Raw genomic sequence first — 19,375 nt, forward strand, 5'->3', positions numbered from 1 at the left:
CAGATACAACACACAATCAGGATAGACATAGTAGGCATACGACCATGACAAGTAGCTGGTATTAGTCCTGCTCGGACAGACAGCTGGTGGCACGAACACTTCGTCTCTGCACCGTCTGCCCTGAAAAGCTCTCTAGATATTTATTTTATTCTCTTTTTTTAGGGGTGGGCCTGGTGTAGGATATGGACCGGACCATTTAGCCTACGATATGTTGAGTTCTTTGTCTCAACTCTTCGGTGGAAAACCTTCCCCTTCCCATCAGATCACACCTTCTGTTGGAGAGTTTTTTTAATCTCGAGGTTCTTTGCTACACCTCTTATCAAGGCCTCTTTTTGCATTTTGCCCTTGTAACTCAGCTGTCTGTACAATTCCTCATTTGATGTGATTGGAATCCTTCAGTGTCATCAACTTGGGCAAAGGGAACCTGAGCGAGGGAACCAGTATAAGACTATTTATTACAGTTCCCCCTCACCCCCCTCAACCTGAATAATGCAGAAATGGAAACCCTCTGCCCTGAGTATTTGGGCCTTTGCAGCACCCAGCCTGCCTACCACATGGCTTCAGATTCAGATTCAGTCACCTTCCAGTAATACATGAACGTATCTGCCATTGAGAGACTTGAGCTGTTTCACTGATTCCTTCGGTTTTTGTTTCCCAGGTATAATCAGGATTACCTTCCCTCAGATCTCCAGCCACTTGCTCCCACCGGGAATATCGTTTATGGATATGCAACGTGAGTATCCCTCCTGAGATAACCTTTGGGGCGTGAACGATAACCGGGTCGCAGGCATTTCTCCGCTTGGTGACAATCCTCTCAAAGATCAGATGCAACAACAACAACTTGTATTTATATAGCGCCTTTAATGTAGTGAAACATTTCCCAAGCCACTTCACAGGAGTTTTATGAGAAAAATTTGACACCGAATGCATAAGTAGAAATTAGCGCAGGTGACCAAAAAGTTTTAAGGAGCTTCTTAAAGAAGGAAAGAGAGGTAGAGAGGCGGCGAGGTTTAGGCAGGGAGTTCCAGAGCTTGGGGCCCAGGCAACAGAAGGCACGGCCACCGATGGTTGAGCGATTACAATCAGGGATGCTCAGGAGGGCAGAATTAGAGGAGCGCAGACATCTCGGGGCGGAGGGACGGGGGGGGGGGGCGGTTGTAGGGCTGGAGGAGATTACAGAGATAGGGAGGGGCGAGGCCATGGAGGGATTTGTTATCAAGGATGAGAATTTTGAAATCAGGGTGTTGCTTAACTGGGAACCAATGTAGGTCAGCGAGCACAGGGGTGATGGGTGAGCAGGACTTGGTGAGAGTTAGGAAACGGGCAGCCAAGTTTTGGATCATCTCAAGTTTACGCAGGGTAGAATATGGGAGGCCGGCCAGGAGTGCGTTGGAATAGTCAAGTCTGGAGGTTACAAAGGCATGGATGAGGGCTTCAGCAGCAGGTGAGCTGAGGCAGGGGCGGAGACGGGCGATGTTACAGAGGTGGAAATGAGCGGTCTTAGTTATGCTGCAGATGCAGGACTGAGTCCTTCATTTCTGGGCCCCAATAACCGTCTACCGACCACAGCCTCGTAAGGTCCTCCCTCTTCCACTGAGGCAGTGTGACATAGGAACAGGAGGAGGCCATTCGCCCCTCGAGCCTGACCGCCATTTGATGATATCACGGCTGACCTGTACCTTAATTCCATTTACCCGCCTTGGCTCCTTACTCCCCTTATCTAACAAAAAATCTATCGATCGCAGTTTTGACATTTTCAATGGACTCCCAGCCTCACCAGCATTTTTGAGTGGAGGGGCGAGGAGGAGAGAGTTCCCGTTTTCTATCCGCCTTCCCCTACCACCAGCCAACCAAGGGTTAAAGGATCTGATGACGACGCTTCCGTTTGGGAGCCAGCTGTGTGTATCACATTACACAGTGCCATCCCATGCGTATTGAAAGTTAATGGGTGGAAAATCCTGGCTGGAATTGGTTTCCCACGCGATCCAGCAGTTGCAGTGTCGGAATTTTTAACCCCTTGATAATCCGGCTGGAACAGTCGCAATGGCTGCTGTATTATCTGTAAAGTCCAGTCTACCAGTGTCAGTTGTGGCTCAGTGGGCAGCACACTCGCCTCTGAGTCAGAAGGTTGTAGGTTCAAGTCCCACTTGAGCACATAAATGTAGGCTGACACTCTAGTGCACTGTCGGAGGTGCCGTCTTGCAGATGAGACGTTAAACCGAGGCCCCGTCTGCTCTCTCAAGTGGAAGTAAAAGATCCCATGGCACTATTTTCGAAGAAGAGCAGGGGAGTTATCCCCGGAGTCCTGGCCAATATTTATCCCTCAATCAACATCATAAAAACACAGATTATCTGGTCATGATCACATTGCTATTTGTGGGAGCTTGCTGTGCACAAATTGGCTGCTGTGTTTCCTGCATTACAACAGTGGCTATGCTCCAAAAGTACTTCATTGCTGTAAAGTGCTTTGAGACGTCCGGTGGTTGTGAAATGCGCTATATAAATGCAAGTCTTTCTTTCACATAGAGGCCATCGATATAAGATAGTCACCAATAAATCCAATAGGGAATTCAGAAGGAACTCCTTTTCCCGGAGGGTAGTGAGAATGTGGAACTCGCTGCCACAGAGAGTGGTTGAGGTGAATAATATGGATGCATTTAAGGGGAGGCTGGACAAGTATATGAGGGAGAAGGGAACAGAGGGTTATGCTGATAGATTTAGATGTGGAAAGACGGGAGGAGGCTCGAGTGGAGCATAACCTCTGGCATGGACTGATTGGGCCCAATGGCCTGTTTCTGTGCTGTATATCCTATGTCATTTCTCTGGTGGTTGAGCCTGGAGGTACAGACAGGCAAAACCATCTTGCCACCACTGGTCTAGGCTGATCGGCCCGTATCACTGTTGCATTAAAGAAAGATTTTCATTTCTATAGCACCTTCCATTACCTCAGGGTGTCCCAACGTGCTTTACAGCCAATGAAGTACTTTTGGAGTGTAGTCACTGTTGCAATGTAGGAAACGCAGCAGTCAAATTACGCACAGCAAGCTCCCATAAACAGCAATGAGATAATAACCAGATCATCTGTTTTAGCGATGTCGGTTGAGGGATAAATATTGGCCAGGACATCTCTTCTTTGGAATAGTGCCATGGGATCTTTTACATCCACCTGAGCGGGCAGACGGGGCCTCGGTTTCACATCTCATTCGAAAGACGGTACCTCCGACAGTGCGGCACTCCCTTAGTACTTCACTGGTGTGTCAGCCTGCATTTTGTGCGCAAGTGGGGCTTAAATCTAATATCTTACTGAGAGGCGAGGGAGCTATCCACTGAGCTTAGACAAGGTGCTAGAGGACATCCAGCTCTTGTACAACAAGTGTCGTTCAATAGAAGTTGCTGACTAGCCACAGGCGTGGCCACAGCGACACTGTCTTAGTTGTGCGTACTTCACAGCTTTAGATTTACTTAACGAACATCTACCACCATTCAGCTTTCCATCTTACCATTTTACCAACAAGCGCACCAAAAGGTTAAAGTTCACATGTCGGCACCGTGAGTACAGAGATCACATGCCCGCCAATGGTCTCTATTACTCCTTTTATTTCCGAATCAGAAATACAATTACCCTGTAGTCACATCTGGATTTCCCCGTTAGTCATATGTGGATTTCCCATTAACCACATCTGGATTTCCTGTTGGCAATATCTGGAATTCCCATTAACCACATCTGGATTTCCTGTTGGCAATATCTGGATTTCCCATTAGCCACATGCAGCTCGTGACTAATCTATTGGATGACACTGCTGTCGAGCCAGGAGTAGTCAAGCCATCAGGTGGCGAGGAGGGAGAAGGGGTAAACATTGTAAGCGGGATGGAATCCAAACCTATCGCAATGGAAAAAAATTTAATATTTTTAATTTGGGCTGGGATTGAAGGTGTGAAGATGCGGAAGCGTATGAGGTACAAGACGGAGAGCACAGCTCGGGAATCTTTATGAAGTATCTCAAGAGGCATATCCTGAAGAAAGAGAAAGTCACCCAGATTTTAGAGAATGTCTCTGAAGGTAAGTGTGGTCCTTACTTTTACATCAATTCCCCCCTTTACTGATAATGTGTTGCTATTTCTTGGCTGAAAATGAGAAAAAAGAAAGAACTTGCATTTATATATCGCCTTTCACAATCTCAGCACTTTATAGCCAATGAAGTACTTTTTGACGTGTAGTTATTGTTATAATCTAGGAACTACAACAGCCATTTTGCATACAGCATACTTCCACAAACAGCAATGTAGTAACGATAAGATGTAAAAGATCTCATGGCACTGTTGTAAAGAAAAGCAAGGAGTTCTCCTTGTGTCCTGGCCAATATTTAGCCCCCTCAACCAATCTCATTAAAAAATGATAGTCATTTACCTCATTGCTGTTCGTGGGACGTTGCAAATTGGCTGACGCGGTGGCTACATTGCACCAGTGATTATACTTCAAAAAGTACTGAATTGGTGTAATGCTCACAGGTTTATAGAGCTGTTGATGTCTGCCTCTCTTCCGCGGTTACATTCGAGCCAGGGTGTCCCTGGAGATGGAACACGCGGTGTCCACTGGTATGCTCGCGGCCTTCCGCGAGAGGTGGGCGCCGGAGGGACTGGAGTGCATCATCACCCCCGGCAACCAAATTTTAATTCGACCGTTACTTGTTTAAAATGTTTAATTTGTGAATTTGTCGGTTCTAGTGCCCACTTTTAAGGGGGGGGCATTTGAATTATAGTTTTACTTTAAAATAGTTGCATTGTGAGTGGCTTAGCCAGTCACATGATGTTCACAAGACTCAATAAAACCCCGGCCAGTTGGGTTCGGGGGATCCACGATGGGGCAGGTGGTTGTGAGCCTGGTGGATGAACCGGTAATGTGTAGTGTGATTGTTAAACCTTTGTTAATAAACCAACCAGTTCTTAATAGCAATGTGTTGCAAAGAACCCATGAAGCAAATACATTACAAATAGCTATAAAACGCTGTGGGAATTCCTGAGGTCATGAAGGGTGCTATATAAATGCAAGTTATTGCCTTCTCCGACTGAAGGAGAAAGGAAAAATAAGCTAAGAGGAAGTATCGCTGGATTTGGTGCAGATGATAAACTCCCTTGTTACAAATAGACAGCTTACAAATAGAAATGGGGAAGAAGTCAAACCCAGGTCATGTAAATAGATACATGAATGACAACATGAAGACAACAAAGAAAAAAACATTCTCAATGTTTCCACTGATCAGGCCAATGACAAAATTGGAACAAAACAAAGGGCCAGAATATGTTGTGACAGGGCATGTAACATCGTCTGCTGTTAGTTTACCTTGCCCTTGAACATGTAGGTTTTTAAAATTTAAAAAAATTCTTGGCAACTTGCTGAAAGCCCAAGCTGATAGGGTCATAGCAAGGGAAACAGGAAATCTGGGGAAATGATTAAACAGGGCAAGAAACAGTTTATCTCCTTACACAAGCAGCATACTGCGGATGCTGGATTCTGAAATAAAAACATGAAAGTGCTGGAAATACTTGGTGGGTCAGGCAGCTTCTGATATAGAAAGGAACAGAGTTAACATTTCGGGTCGGTAACCCTTCGTCAGAACTGGAACAAGTTAGAGATGTGACAGGTTTTTAAGCAAGTGCAGGGGCAGGGAAAAGGGGAGGGGAGGAAAGAACAAAAGGGAAGGTCTGTGATAGGGTGGAAGGCAGGAGAGATTAAGAGACAAAGCAGGTGATGGTGCAAGGCAGAAGGAGATGGTAATGGGACAAGGTAAGAAACAAAAGATAAGTCTAGATAGGGTGTAAATGGGAATGGCAGAATTGTCAACAGCTGCTGTGGGAAAGAGAAAAAAAACACAAAAAAAAATAGGGGCAGAGGTTATGGTTTGAAATTGTTGCACGTGATGTTGAGTACAGAAGGCTGTAAAGTGCCTAAACGAAAGTATATCCCCGTAACCAATCAGATTTAAGAATTGTGAAATTAACAGTGCAAAGACTGAGAAGGAAATGCAAGAATGGATGAATTCAGTATCAAGCCAGGTATAGAGAGAAAGAAAGATTGGGTTGAGAGAATATAAAGAGGCAGGAACAGTTTTTTTTTAAACTTACATTTTTTATTTTATCTCCAACAACAATTAAATGCTGAAGGAATGAGATTCCATTCTTGCAATAGATAATTTTCGGTGCCAGAGAGGTTGACTGGTAGTAATTAACAGTTTTATCATGTCGTTAAAAGTGTACTTAGACTGAAATGGACAGGACTGAACTTTCTGTGGTGAGTTTAGTTCATGGTTTCCGCGCATATACACGGACTCCACGCTGTTCGATGAATTTCATTGGTGGGCCAGTGGCGAGATGTCCTTTTCGCAAAGCAAAGTTCGGAACGACGAATCTTGGGCAGCGACCTCTCGATTTCCATGTTTAACCGCGCATCTGCCCTCGCTTGATCTTGCTGTGGCATTTACGCATAAACAACGGCAAGTGCCATTAGCCTCACCGTTATTTTGACAGCAAATTATGGGCCAGTATGAAAGAGAGCCGGAAACCATTGGCTAACAATTCTCAACCTCCGCCTACTCACCAGCAAGATTCTAAAAGAAAGACTTGCATTTATTGCAACACTGACTGTACTCCAAAAGTACTTCATTGGCTGTAAGGCATTTTGAGACGTCCGGTGGTCGTGAAAGGCGCTATATAAATCCAAGTCTTTCTTTTATATGGCGCCTTTAACAACCTCAGAATGCCCCAACGCGCTTTACAGCCAATGAAGTGTAGTCGCTGTTGTAATGTAGAAAACGCGTCAGCCATTTTGCGCACAGCAAGCTCCCACAAGTAATCAGATAACGACCGGATAATCTGTTGTTTTTAGTGAGGGATAAATATTGTCATGGAGAGAAATTTCCTGCTCTTCTTCAAAATAGTGCCACGGGATCTTTTATGACCACCTGAGAGAGCAGATGGGGCCTCGGTTTAACGTCTCATCTGACGGTGTGGCATTTCCTCAGCATTGTACTGGGCGTGTCAACCCATTATAAAAGTCTGAAAATTCACCATGCCTAAAATAGGACACGAATAAGTCTTGTGCATAAAAGGCACTTAGAATTTAAAACACAATCTCCACCTCTCTTTCCTCTTCTCCAAAACTGCTGCTGTTGTGCACAGGCCAGTCAGTATGCATTGGAAACCCCAACTCTGCTGTGTAGTAAAACGCAACATGCTAATGAGAATATATGTGATATTCCATAAACCGGCGAATTCATTATTGAAGTGCTCTGTCTTTTGTTCGCTGGAACATAAACTCCTTTTGCTGCATACTGATGGTACAAAAATGTGCTGCTAATATCATTCATGTTAGATTTTTCTCTCTCCTTTATATCTCCAATTCCCTTTCGAAAGTTACTATTTCGAAAGCAAATCTGCTTCCATCATCTTTCATGTGCATTCTAGATCACAACAACCCAACAAATTCTCCTCGTCCCAAATATATGGGGCCCATTTTGAGGCGATAAATGATGGCGGGGCGGTAAATTTTGCGCCGGGAAATGGTTTGCGTCTGCAGCCTCATAATTCACCAGCTGGGCCCTGAGTGTGGGGCGGAGCGCTAAGGGAGGCGTTCCTCACCTCTCTCGGGGCACTAGGCCGGCTGAGCAACTGGAAATCCCGAGCTAAAGAGCTGGCCCTCGGAGCGCCCTAAGAGAGGCGTCACTGGGGGGGGGGGGAGAAATCGTCAAAAATCACACCAAAAACATTCCCAATACCTTACCGACACCACACAAACATCAATCGAAAAAATAAAACAACAATCACGCTTACCTCGGGTCGACATTCCATCCCTCACTGCGGCTGCTACAGCTCGGACCGCCAGTTTCCCGGGCAGTCCCACTAGGAGGCGCCACGAGGCGCTACGGGTCCTGCCAAGAAAACAAATTTGAAAGCTGGCCGCCCGCCTAGAAAAGATATCCGCCGCCATTACTGCCCCTCCTGGGCGCCGACAGAGGCGGCAGCAGATCGAATTCCCACCCCCTATGTCTCTGCCCTCTGGTTACTCACCCTCCTCCCACTGGAAGCACTTTCTCCCTATCTACTCTGTCAAAACCCTTCATCAGTTTGAACTCTCCTATTCATTCTTTCCCTAACCTTCTCTGCTTCTCTTCGTCTGTCCAAATGTCTCGCCCAACCGAGCTGAGAAGGAATTTCTTCTCCCAGAGGGTTGTGAATCTGTGGAATTCTCTGCCCAAGGAAGCAGTTGAGGCTAGCTCACTGAATGTATTCAAGTCACAGATAGATAGATTTTTAACCAATAAGGGAATTAAGGGTTACGGGGAGCGGGCGGGTAAGTGGAGCTGAGTCCACGGCCAGATCAGCCATGATCTTATTGAATGGCGGAGCAGGCTTGAGGGGGCTAGATGGCCTACTCCTGTTCCTAATTCTTATGTTCTTATGTTCCAATGTCTTTTTAATTCCTTTAAAGATCATGGGGTAGAAATTCACCCCCGCCGGAAACGGGTTGCACCTCCCGTTTTTCCCGGTGTTTTCATCGCCGCGGTGGATGAGGTGGCCACCTGCGCGAAATGCAGCTCTTTGTCTTTTTTTCCCCGAGTGGAGAGGAATTCGGTCATAATGGGGGCGGAAGTGGGGGGCGGGCGGAGAGTCCGCCGCGGTCGGTCATCGGCGTAGCGTTGATGACATCATCGCGCTGGCGCGTCACCGCGTCGCTCCCCGTCACTTAAAGGGGCGAGCCGCTGTGAGCTCTGCCATTATTTTAGTTGGCTCCACTGGGCCACCAGGGAGGGTCTCGGCCGGCCCAGCGGCCTGGCACCCAAGAGGCCGGACAAAAAAAAAAATAAGATGGCGGCCACGGCAGTGCGCTCCACCCCTTTAATGGCCGCCACACTGCCATTTTACACACACGGCAAACACAGCGCACCGACAGAAAAAGCTGTCGGAGGCACCGCGTGGTGGCCGCAAGATTTGTTTGCGTGAATTTTGCTTGCGGTGTGGGAGATTGGCGGTGCGCGTTTTGATGACGCACTTAGGAGGGTCCGGCAGCAGCGGAGCAGAAGTGGGGACTGCCGGAAAAAGCCACTGAGGAGAATTTTGCGACCGGCGGCCATTCAACAAAAAATCGTTGGCCATTCGACACTGCCGTGTGGCCCCCCACTTTACGGCAGTAACAGGCCTTGTTGGGAGGCTGAATTTCGGCCCCCCGACTGTCTACACAAAAAATTGTTTGCTAAACCTGTTTTAATTTGGAGAGGGAGAAGAACCAGCCATTTTAACCTGACCGGCCCGGTGGGAAACTGAGGGAGCTGGTTGTACACCTGCCTGATTTTACTCCCCGATGAAGTTGTTGGGAGCTGAATATTGGGCGGTGAGTAAAACCAGCATCACACCCGTTTCCCACCCAGCGAGTTTGGTCAACATTACCCTCAAAGTATCTGTCATTTTCTGATACAATGAAGTTGCACGTGTGAGGCGATGCAGCCTCTAGAAGGAACTTGTACTGATGTAATGCTTTACCAGATCTCTCGAGAGTTTCGCATGTATTGAATGACTTTGAAGTGAAGTCGTGGTTCTTGTGGGGAGAACCCAACTTTTACGTTATTTTGCGCTACTTTTAACACCGTTTACAATTATTGCATTGCGTGCTTGTAAGTAAAGGTTTGTCAAACATTCTCATGGAGGTGGGGCCTCTTTCATCGACAGACTCACTACTGTTATTATTGAGGCTTTTCCTGTTTTAGAACCTGGTATGGTACAGACAACTTTCTCTTGACGGTGTTGTGGTTGGATACACTGCTCAGTGTGGCATCGAGACAAGGTTCAAAGTGTAACATCCAAGCTGTGTTGAGTTAGCTGATCTCAGTTGGGTGCGACATTTTGCTATGCTGACCTCCGGGCTGGGTGACTGACCTACTAGAAAGTGTGTGCGCATGTGATGGCAGGTGAGACCAGCATCAAAAGAGAAAGACTTGCATTTCTATAGCGCCTTTCACAACCACCGGATGTCTCAAAGCGCTTTACAGCGCTTTACAAGAAGTACTTTTTGAGTGTAGTCACTGTTGTAATGTGGGAAACGCGGCAGCCAATTTGCGCACAGCAAGCTCCCACAAACAGCAATGTGATAATTGGCCAGATAATCTGTTTTTGTTATGTTGATTGAGGGATAAATATTGACCAGGACACCGGGGATAACTCCCCTGCTCTTCTTCGAAATAGTGCCGTGGGATTTTTTATATCCACTTGAGAGAGCAGACGGGGCCTCGGTTTAATATCTCAGCCCGAAAGATGGCACCTCCGACAGTGCAGCACTCCCTGAGCACTGCACTGGGAGTGTCAGCCTAGATTTATGTGCTCAAGCGCCTGGAGTGGGACTTGAACCCAAGACCTTCTGAATCTTTTACGCCATTGTTGGAGGAATGGTGTGGGAATAGGGAAGAGGCAGAAATATTTGAACAAAGAGAAATCACTTCTCTCTTTCAGAGAACACATATAGGGTTGTTGATTGACATCGACCCCTTTCTGCCTGATTGATAATTTTGCCATTTTATAAAGATCTGCCTGGTAACCGGACTCCTCTTTGTGTGTCTGGGCCTGCGTAAGCAGTGACCTCATTTGCCTGCAATGCGCACTGAGCTTACAGATTGAGGAAATCTAAGCCTGTTGACTCGGTGCCCAGGGACAGCTGCCTCTGCAGTGGACCAGCGGCTCGATGCAGGCCGCAGAATGTGGAGAAGCCCTCTCAGCCTCTTCAACGGCTGATCGAGATCAAAGGCTCCGCGGCGGTTTAAATAGACCTTGATAGGCAATTGACGACTGCCTCCCGGGGACGTGAGTTCAAATCCCACCACGGCAGCTAGGGGAATTTAAATTCTGTTAATTAAATCATTCTCAATAATTATTCATGATAACCAGGAAACTACCGGGTCGTTTTAAAAAAAAAACCCCACCCACAGGATGGGACTGAGGGAGTTATCCGATAATAGACTCCACCCACAAGGGGTGCCCAATGAGCCGATAGTATTTATATCGCGCCTTTAATGTAGTGAAACGTCCCAAGATGCTTCACAGGAGTTTTATGAGACAAAATATTTGACACTGAGCCACATAAGGAGCAATTAGTGCAAATGACCAAAAGCTTGGTCAAAGAGGTCGGTTTTAAGGAGCGTCTTGTAAAGGAGCAGAGAGAGGTAGAGAAGTTTAGGAAGCTTGGGGCCCAGGCAACAGAAGGCACGGCCGCTGATGGTTGAGCGATTATAATCAGGGATGCTCAAGTGGGGAGGATTTGAGGAGCGCAGACATCTCGGGGGGGGGGTGGGGTTGTGGGGCTGGAGGAGATTACAGAGATAGGGAGGGGCGAGGGCCATGGAGGGATTTGAAAACAAGCATGAGAACTTTTGAAATCGAGGCGTTAATAAATACTTGAGGGTGACCTGGAGTAATGGTGGGATCTCGGGGAAAGGTTCGGGCGGAGATACCAGATCTTTACACTGGGACACGAGGGGCTGAGTTCTGCTGGGCTGCAGGTAGCAGTGGTGGGGAGCGCCATATTGTCCAGAGATTTGTGTCCAGACTCCTTATCCACTACCCGCTGGAGGCTTCAGAGAGGGGCCCAGAGGGAAACAGGGAACGGATTGGCTGACCCCGGACGGTGTTTGGTTAATAGCGAGAAAACAAAACTGTAAGGAGGGGGCGGGGGCTGTAAAAGGCACTGCAACCAAGGAATGCATCACACACGGCAAGGGGTGCTCAATGAGTCCTTGGTCCAGGAGACCTGATTGCGGTCTACAAGATACTTTCAGAAACGCCGTGGCCACCAGGACAAGAGGCCACAGGGTTGCGAAGGGCAAGTTTAACGGGGCAGAAGCCAGGTAGTACAGGGTATGTCTTTACACCTGGAGGGGAGGGGAGGCAGAAATCAATAGCTGAAATGGTTGGCAGCAAGGGTGGGGGAGGCCAACACACTGGGCCCCTATAAGCAACAGATTAATGGGATTGACGGAAACGTCAGATCATAATCCCCACTCACAGGACAGAACTGAGGGAAAGGTCAGATCATAACCCCCACTCACAGGACAGAACTGAGGGAAAGGTCAGATCATAATCCCCACCCACAAGACGGAACTGAGGGAGACATCGGATCATAATCCCACCCACAGGACAGCTTATGCACAAGGTATTTTTACATGTTTATCTGAGCCTATTATGTGGCATCGCCACTGACACCTGGGAGTCCCTGGCCAAAGACCGCCCTAAGTGGAAGAAGAGCATCCGGGAGGGCTCTGAGCACCTCGAGTCTCGTCGCCGAGAGCATGCAGAAACCAAGCGGAAAGAGCGTGCGGCAAACCAGACTCCCCACCCTTTCCTTCAACCACTGTCTGTCCCACCTGTGACAGAGACTGTAATTCCCGTATTGGACTGTTCAGTCACCTGAGAACTCACTTTTAGAGTCTTCCTTGATTTCGAGGGACTGCCTATGATGATGATGGTAGGCATGTTAACGTATTGTATGTACCTGGAGCTCCTACGATCATCGGTACCTCAATGGTGGCTGAATCCCACATCGCAATACCCAGATGAGCTAGTATCTGCAACTTGAGATTAATGGGATTTCAATTTTATACCACCATCAAGATCCTGGGGGTCACCATTGACCAGAAACTTAACTGGACCAGCCACATAATACTGTGGCTACAAGAGCGGGTCAGAGGCTGGGTATTCTGTGGTGTGTGTCTCACCTTCTGACTCCCCAAAGCTTTTTCCACCATCTACAAGGCACAAGTTAGGAGTGTGATGGAATACTCTCCACTTGCCTGGATGAGTGCAGCTCCAACAACAATGTAGAAGCTCAACACTCTGCTTAATCAGCACTTTGTCCATTAGCCTATATATCTAACCCCTCCATCACTGGCTGCAGTGTGTACCATCTACAAGATGCACTGCAGCAACTCGCCAAGGCTTCTTTGGCAGCACCTCCCAAACCCGTGACCTCCTCCACCTAGAAGGACAAGGGCAGCAGGTGCAAATGAACCCCATTACTTCCACGTTCCCCTCCAAGTCACACACCATCCTGAGTCGGAAATATATCGGCCGTTCCTTCATTGTCGCTGGGTCAAAATCCTGGAACTCCCTCCCTAACAGCACTGTGGGAGCACCTTCACCGCACGGACTGCACAGCAGTTCAAGAAGGCGGCTCACCACCACCTTCTCGAGGGCAATTAGGGACGGGCAATAATGGCTCCCAAGGACCATGCCGTGCAATTAAGTGGCCCACGGACAAAAAAACGTAAAGCTTCATATCGACTTTTGCTTGCGATAGTGATCCTGTTACAGTGAAACCTTGCAAAGCAGCTGTCGGGGTGTGTGTACGAGAGCCCACGTGTATCGAGAAGTGAACGAATGAATAGAGGATTAATATTATTCACCCAGTAAACCAAGATTAGACTTTCTAACAGAAAATGCTGGAAACAGTCAGCAGGTCAGGCAGCGCCTGTGGAGAGAATCCGAGTTAACGTTGGTTCTGACGAAAGGTCATCAAACTGAAACATTAACTCTCTCTCCTCGGATGCTGCCTGACCTGCTGATATTTTCTGGTTATAATTTCAGATTTCCAGCATCCGCAGTGCTTTGCTCTTGTTTAAGAGTTTCTAAACCCCCAATCGATGCTTTGCGTCAACAACCGAGGGATATCGCGAATGACTAAACATAGCTAGACGCACGTCAACAATGCTGTCGATGTTTTGGGCCGATCGCCCCATGGAATCAGTGAGTCTTGTTTTGTCCCACAGACATGGGGAAGGACCAGCTGATTACTGGCAAGCAGGTGATGGAGATACGACACACCCTGAAGGAGCGGCGAGCGCTGACCGATGCGATCTGTACCACAGGACACACGGTGCAGCTCAGAGTAAGGAATGAGCGCTGGAGGCGAGCCAATGGTAAGAGTCCTAGCTTCATAATCCTGGTTCTAATGTATGCACCTGTGACCATGCTCATAGGTTTGTAGAGCTGGTGCGAGCTGGCACAGCGCCAATCCTGGGCCGACGTCCGCCACGCGGCCGATGCCATCGAGTCGCTAAAAACAGCGCTTGGCCCTGACTCCGTTAGGTGTGTCGAGGAGGCTCAAGCACATGAGGCGATCCTGTCCGAATTGACCCCCCCCGTCCGGACAGAATTCCTCATCGGCGCCAAACCCCGAAACTTCCCTCGGGAGCCGGCACCTCACAACTTGAGCCTCCTCCCGGGGAAATCCCCTCCGTGCCTTTCAGTTCTGCGCGGAGGGGTTTCCTGTACGGGCTGCTCCTGCACACTCTCCACCTTGCCATCCTCGTCTGCCGTCCGGACACGCCATGGCATACCATCTTGCCGTCCGGAGGAGGTGGGGGTCCCCGATGGAGTGCACTCTACGTGGGAGTCCTCCCACTATTTATTGGGGAATTGTCCTGGAGGGTGGTGCACGGAGCAGTCGGTTCACGGGCTCCCAGGCCGCCTGTAATTTCTGCGGTCTGGAGGAGTCCGTGTTCCACGTTTTTATGGAATATGTGAGGTTGCAGCCCCTGTTCTAATATTTAAAGGAGCTGCTCCTCAATTTCTGGCTGTACTTCAGTCCCACACTCCTGATCTTTGGGCACCCTGTGCGGAGGGGAGCGGGTAGGTCCAAAGGCCTCCTCGTAGGACTGCTCCTGGGCCTGGCCAAGGTGGCCATTAACCAGGTAGCGGGCGGTCAAGGGGGCGATTCAGCTTGACAGCCTGCCTCTCTTCCGCGGCTACGATCGCACCAGGGTGTCCCTGGAGATGGAACACGCGGTGTCCACCGGTACGCTCGCGGCCCCGGCAACTAAATTTTAATTTGATCTTTTAAGGTTTCTTTAAAGTTTATTTGTTAATTTGTGGGTTGTAGTATCCCTGTAATAAGGGGGCACTCGGCTATATCTGATAATTAAAATAGTTGTAGAGCTGTTGCATGGTGAGTGACTTAGCCAGTCACGTGATGTTCACAAGACTCAATAAAACCCCAGCCAGTTGGGTCTGGGTCATCCACGATGAGGTATGCAGTTGTGAGCCTGGTGGATGAACTGGTAATGTGTGGTATGATTGTTAAACCTTTGTTAATAAACCAACTAGTTCTTAATAGCAATGTGTTGCTATGAATTCTTAAGCAAAAAACCCATGAAAAAAATTCATTATAAAAGAGAGCACTTTTAACTCTGTCTCCCACAATAATCTATAATGTAGTGTGAAGTAGCCCCTGTATTCTTTTCATTGTTCTTGCCCTCCCCCAACAAAGCAAATATCCCACAGTTACAATTTTGAAGGCAAGATCACTGTTGAAACCAAGTACCTGGCCCACTCTCTCCTGAAGAATCACAGGGTGTCCTCTGCTATGAGATCTTTAACCCAAACTTCTATTGTTAACAACAACAACAACGTGTAGTCATATAGCGCCTTTAAGGTAGTGAAACGTTCCAAGGCGCTTCACAGGAGTGTTATGAGATTTTTAAAAATTAACACCGAGTCACATAAGTAGAAATTAGCGCAGGTGACCAAAAGCTTGGTCAAAGAGGTAGGCTTTAAGGAGCATCTTGAAGGAGGAAAGAGAGGTAGAGAGGCGGAGAGGTTTAGACAGGGAGTTCCAGAGCTTGGAGCCCAGGCAACAGAAGGCACGGCCACCAATGGTTGAGCGATTATAATCAGGGATGCTCAGGAGAGCAGAATTAGAGGAGCGCAGATATCTCGGGGTGGGGGGGGGGGGCGGGGGAGGTTGTGGGGCTGGAGGAGATTACAGAGATAGGGAGGGGCGAGGCCATGGAGGGATTTGAAAACAAGAATGAGAATTTTGAAATCGAGGTGTTGCTTAACCGGGAGCCAATGTAGGTCAGCGAGCACAGGGGTGATGGGTGAGCGGGACTCGGTGCGAGTTAGGACACGGGCAGACGAGCTTTGGATCGCCTCTAGTTTATGCCAGGAGTGCATTGGAATAGTCAAGTCTAGAGGTAACAAAGAGATGAGGGCTTCAGCAGCGGATGAGCTGAGGTGGGGACAGAGACGGACGATGTAACAGAGGTGGAAATAGGCGGTCTTAGTAATGCCGCGGATATGTGGTCAAAAACTAATTTCAGGGTCAAATATGACACCAAGGTTGCGAACAGTCGGGCTCAGCCTCAGACAGAAGTTGGGGAGAGCGTATTACTGGAGTGCCTCATTCCATCACCACACCTACTTCAGTGACCCCCGCCTCCTCCGTTTAGTGAAATGACTGCGTTATAAATTCGGATACTTGTGGGGCAAGCCCGTCAAGCGCTGACAGACGATCTCCATACATTTATGGTTTGGGGTTTGGTGTGAGTGCTACTGTGTAGTGCTGCCCCCTACAGGGCAGAGACTACAACACATTGTTTATAACATCACAATAATTAGGTTTTGAAACAACCTTCGATTGTCACTCTGATTATACCCTCTTTAGTAACATTTGGAGCCCCTCGAGCCTACTCCACCATTTAATTAGATCAAGGCTGATCTACATCTCGACTCCATTTAGCCGCTTTTGCTCCATATTCTACTGATACCCTTCCCGAATAAAAATCGACCGATCTCAGTCTTGAAAGCTCTAATTGTCCCCTAATATCCACAGCCTTTTGGGGCAGAGAGTTCTGGATTTCGACTTTGTTTTGTGTGAAAATTGCTTCCTGATTTTGCTCCAGACTGGATCGAATTTCAAGATTATATCCCCTTATTCCTTTAGGGGTACGGTAGAGTATTGGTTATGTTACTGGGTTACTAATCCAGTGGCCTGGGCTAATGATCCAGAGAAGTGAATTCAAATCCCACCACTGCAATTTAATTCAGTTAACTAAATAAATCTGAATTTAAAAAGTTACTGTTAGTGATGATGACTGTGAAATTATCGGTTTGTTGTAAAAACCCATCGGTTCACTCGTGTCCTTTAGGGGAGGAAATCTCCCATTCTGACCTGTATGTGACCCCAGACCCACAGCAATGTGGTTGACTCTTGGAAATGGCCCAGTAAGCCACTCGTGTTGTACCAAACCACAATGACAAAGTCACTGTGTGGGCGCACCTTCTCCACTCGGGCAGCAGCCGTTCAAGAAGGCGGCTCACCACCACCTTCTCAAGGGCAATAGATGCCCACATCCTACGAACGAATAAATAAATATTCTTGATCCCTCCCCCTCCACCCAAGCATAGGAAATAGTTTCACTGTAGCTACCGTATCTTATCATTTTAAACACCCCGATCACATCGCCCCGCAACCCAAGGGAATACAAGCCATGCTGTGCTCCTAATTGAACTCTCCGAGCCCTCCCTCCTTCCCCCCACCGGTATCAATCTGGTGAATCTGCTCAATACCCCCTCAAATGCCAATATATCCTTTCTGAGATGCGGTGACCCAGAACTCAGCGCAGTGCTCCTGCTGGGATCTGCCCAAGGCTGTGTACACCTCCAGGGAGTCTCAGTCCTCTTCAGGTCACGTCAGGCTCTGAGTGCCAATTAAGACCAGATTTACAGTGACTGCACTAACAGTACAACATAAGAACATAAGAAATAGGAGCAGGAGTAGGCCATACAGGCCTGCTCCGCCATTTAATACGATCATGGACTTCTTCACTCAGAGAGTTGTTAACCTGTGGAATTCTCTACAGTAGAAAGTTGTTGAGGTCAGTTCGTTAGATATATTCAAGAGGGAGTTAGATGTGGCCCTTACAGCTAAAGGGATCAAGGGGTATGGAGAGAAAGCAGGAAAGGGGTACTGAGGTGAATGATCAGCCATGATCTTATTGAATGGTGGTGCAGGCTCGAAGGGCCGAATGGCCTACTCCTGCACCTATTTTCTATGTTTCTATCTCTGTCTTAAATTTATTCAATGTCCCGGCTTCCACAGCTCTCTGAGGCAGCAAATTCCACAGATTTACAACCCTCTGAGAGAAGAAATTCCTTCTCATCTCTGTTTTAATTGGGTGGCCCCTTATTCTAAGATTATGCTCCCCAGTTCTAGTCTTCCTGCTTTGCACCAACAACACTGTTATAGTGTGAGCACATGTAGATTCCCCTCTACTACAGTGGGTTTACAATGAATAGTCCGGGGAGGGACACGCTGCCAGTGTTTGGTATTTTAATTATAATTAATAGTGTGCTGAGCATGGGGGAAATCTCCCTTCTATCTACAGCAAAATAAACTCTTCTAAACCTGCAGTAGTGCCCAGGGCATTCTGTGAGCATCTTCTGGGAGTGCACCAAAGAAAGAAGAAAGACTTGCATTTATATAGCAACCACCGGACGTCTCAAAGCACTTTTGGAGTGTAGTCACTGTTGTAATGTGGGAGCCAATTTGCACAGCAATCTCCCACAAACAGCAATGTAATAAATAACCAGATAATCTGTTTTTGTTATGTTGATTGAGGGATAAATATTGGTCAGGACACCAGGGATAACTCCCCTGCTCTTCTTCGAAATCGTGCCATGGGATCTTTTACATCCAACTGAGAGAGCAGACAGGGCCTTGGTTTAATGTCTCATCTGAAAGACAGCATCTCCGACAGTACTGCACTGGAGTGTCAGCCTAGATTTATGCGCTCAAGACCCTGGAGTGGGACTTGAACCTACAACCTTCTGACCCAGAGGCACATGTGTTACCCACTGAGCCACAGCTGACACTTAAGAGGCTAAACATTCCTGAAAATATCAAGAGACCTGGAACACTCCCGAAAACGGTAATGGTTCTACCTGCAGAATTCCACAAACGCAGCACAGTCCGTAGTACAGATTACGGGGGTTAGTGAGTTAAATATTTGAACATAATTAAGCATCAAAGGGTACTTCGAAACTTTTTCGGCTTCAGGCTCATGATTTATGTTTTCAGCTGAACCTCGAGATCGGCTCAAAGCTTAGAACAGCCCAGGTACCTTGATGATTAATCTGGTGATGTGAGCGTATGAGTGATCGGGCCGATAGCGATCTGGTGCACTGCTCCAACTTTTACACCATTAAGTGCAGCAGTAGAAAGATAGTATCAGTAGTACGGGGATTCTTTAGCGTGATTGTCTTTGATTCTTGACATTGAGGTCACTTCTGCCCCACGCATGGTTGTGACCTCTTTGACCTCGGTCACTGCTGTCTGCTGATGTGGAGGATGGGTTCCTTATTTTATGGAGGTCATGAACTTCCTGTAGTATTGCGTGCAGCACATCTGACACGTTCCCAACCCAAGCCACCTGTATATGGGAGCAGGTTCACAATATCTGGATTTCCCCAGATAATCGCAGGTGAGGAAGGCCAGTCAGCCCATTGTGGTTCATCCATCTAGAAAGACTTTAAAGTCCCCAATTGTAACATCTAATTGATC

At 47.7% G+C, this 19,375-nt stretch overlaps 1 protein-coding gene across 1 annotated transcript in view; it reads left to right on the plus strand.

Moving 5' to 3' along the window:
- malt3 (MALT paracaspase 3) overlaps positions 1–19,375 on the plus strand; it is a 97,589-nt gene that overhangs the window by 64,259 nt on the left and 13,955 nt on the right. Inside the window, exons 11-13 of the mRNA XM_070865105.1 lie at positions 659–733; positions 3,933–4,060; positions 13,803–13,952. Of these exons, the coding sequence (XP_070721206.1) occupies positions 659–733; positions 3,933–4,060; positions 13,803–13,952 (353 nt within the window). The remainder of the gene's footprint in view (positions 1–658; positions 734–3,932; positions 4,061–13,802; positions 13,953–19,375) is intronic.

This window comes from Pristiophorus japonicus, chromosome 21 (genome assembly GCF_044704955.1).
Source record: "Pristiophorus japonicus isolate sPriJap1 chromosome 21, sPriJap1.hap1, whole genome shotgun sequence".
In the NCBI taxonomy this organism is placed as follows: Eukaryota; Metazoa; Chordata; class Chondrichthyes; family Pristiophoridae; genus Pristiophorus; species Pristiophorus japonicus.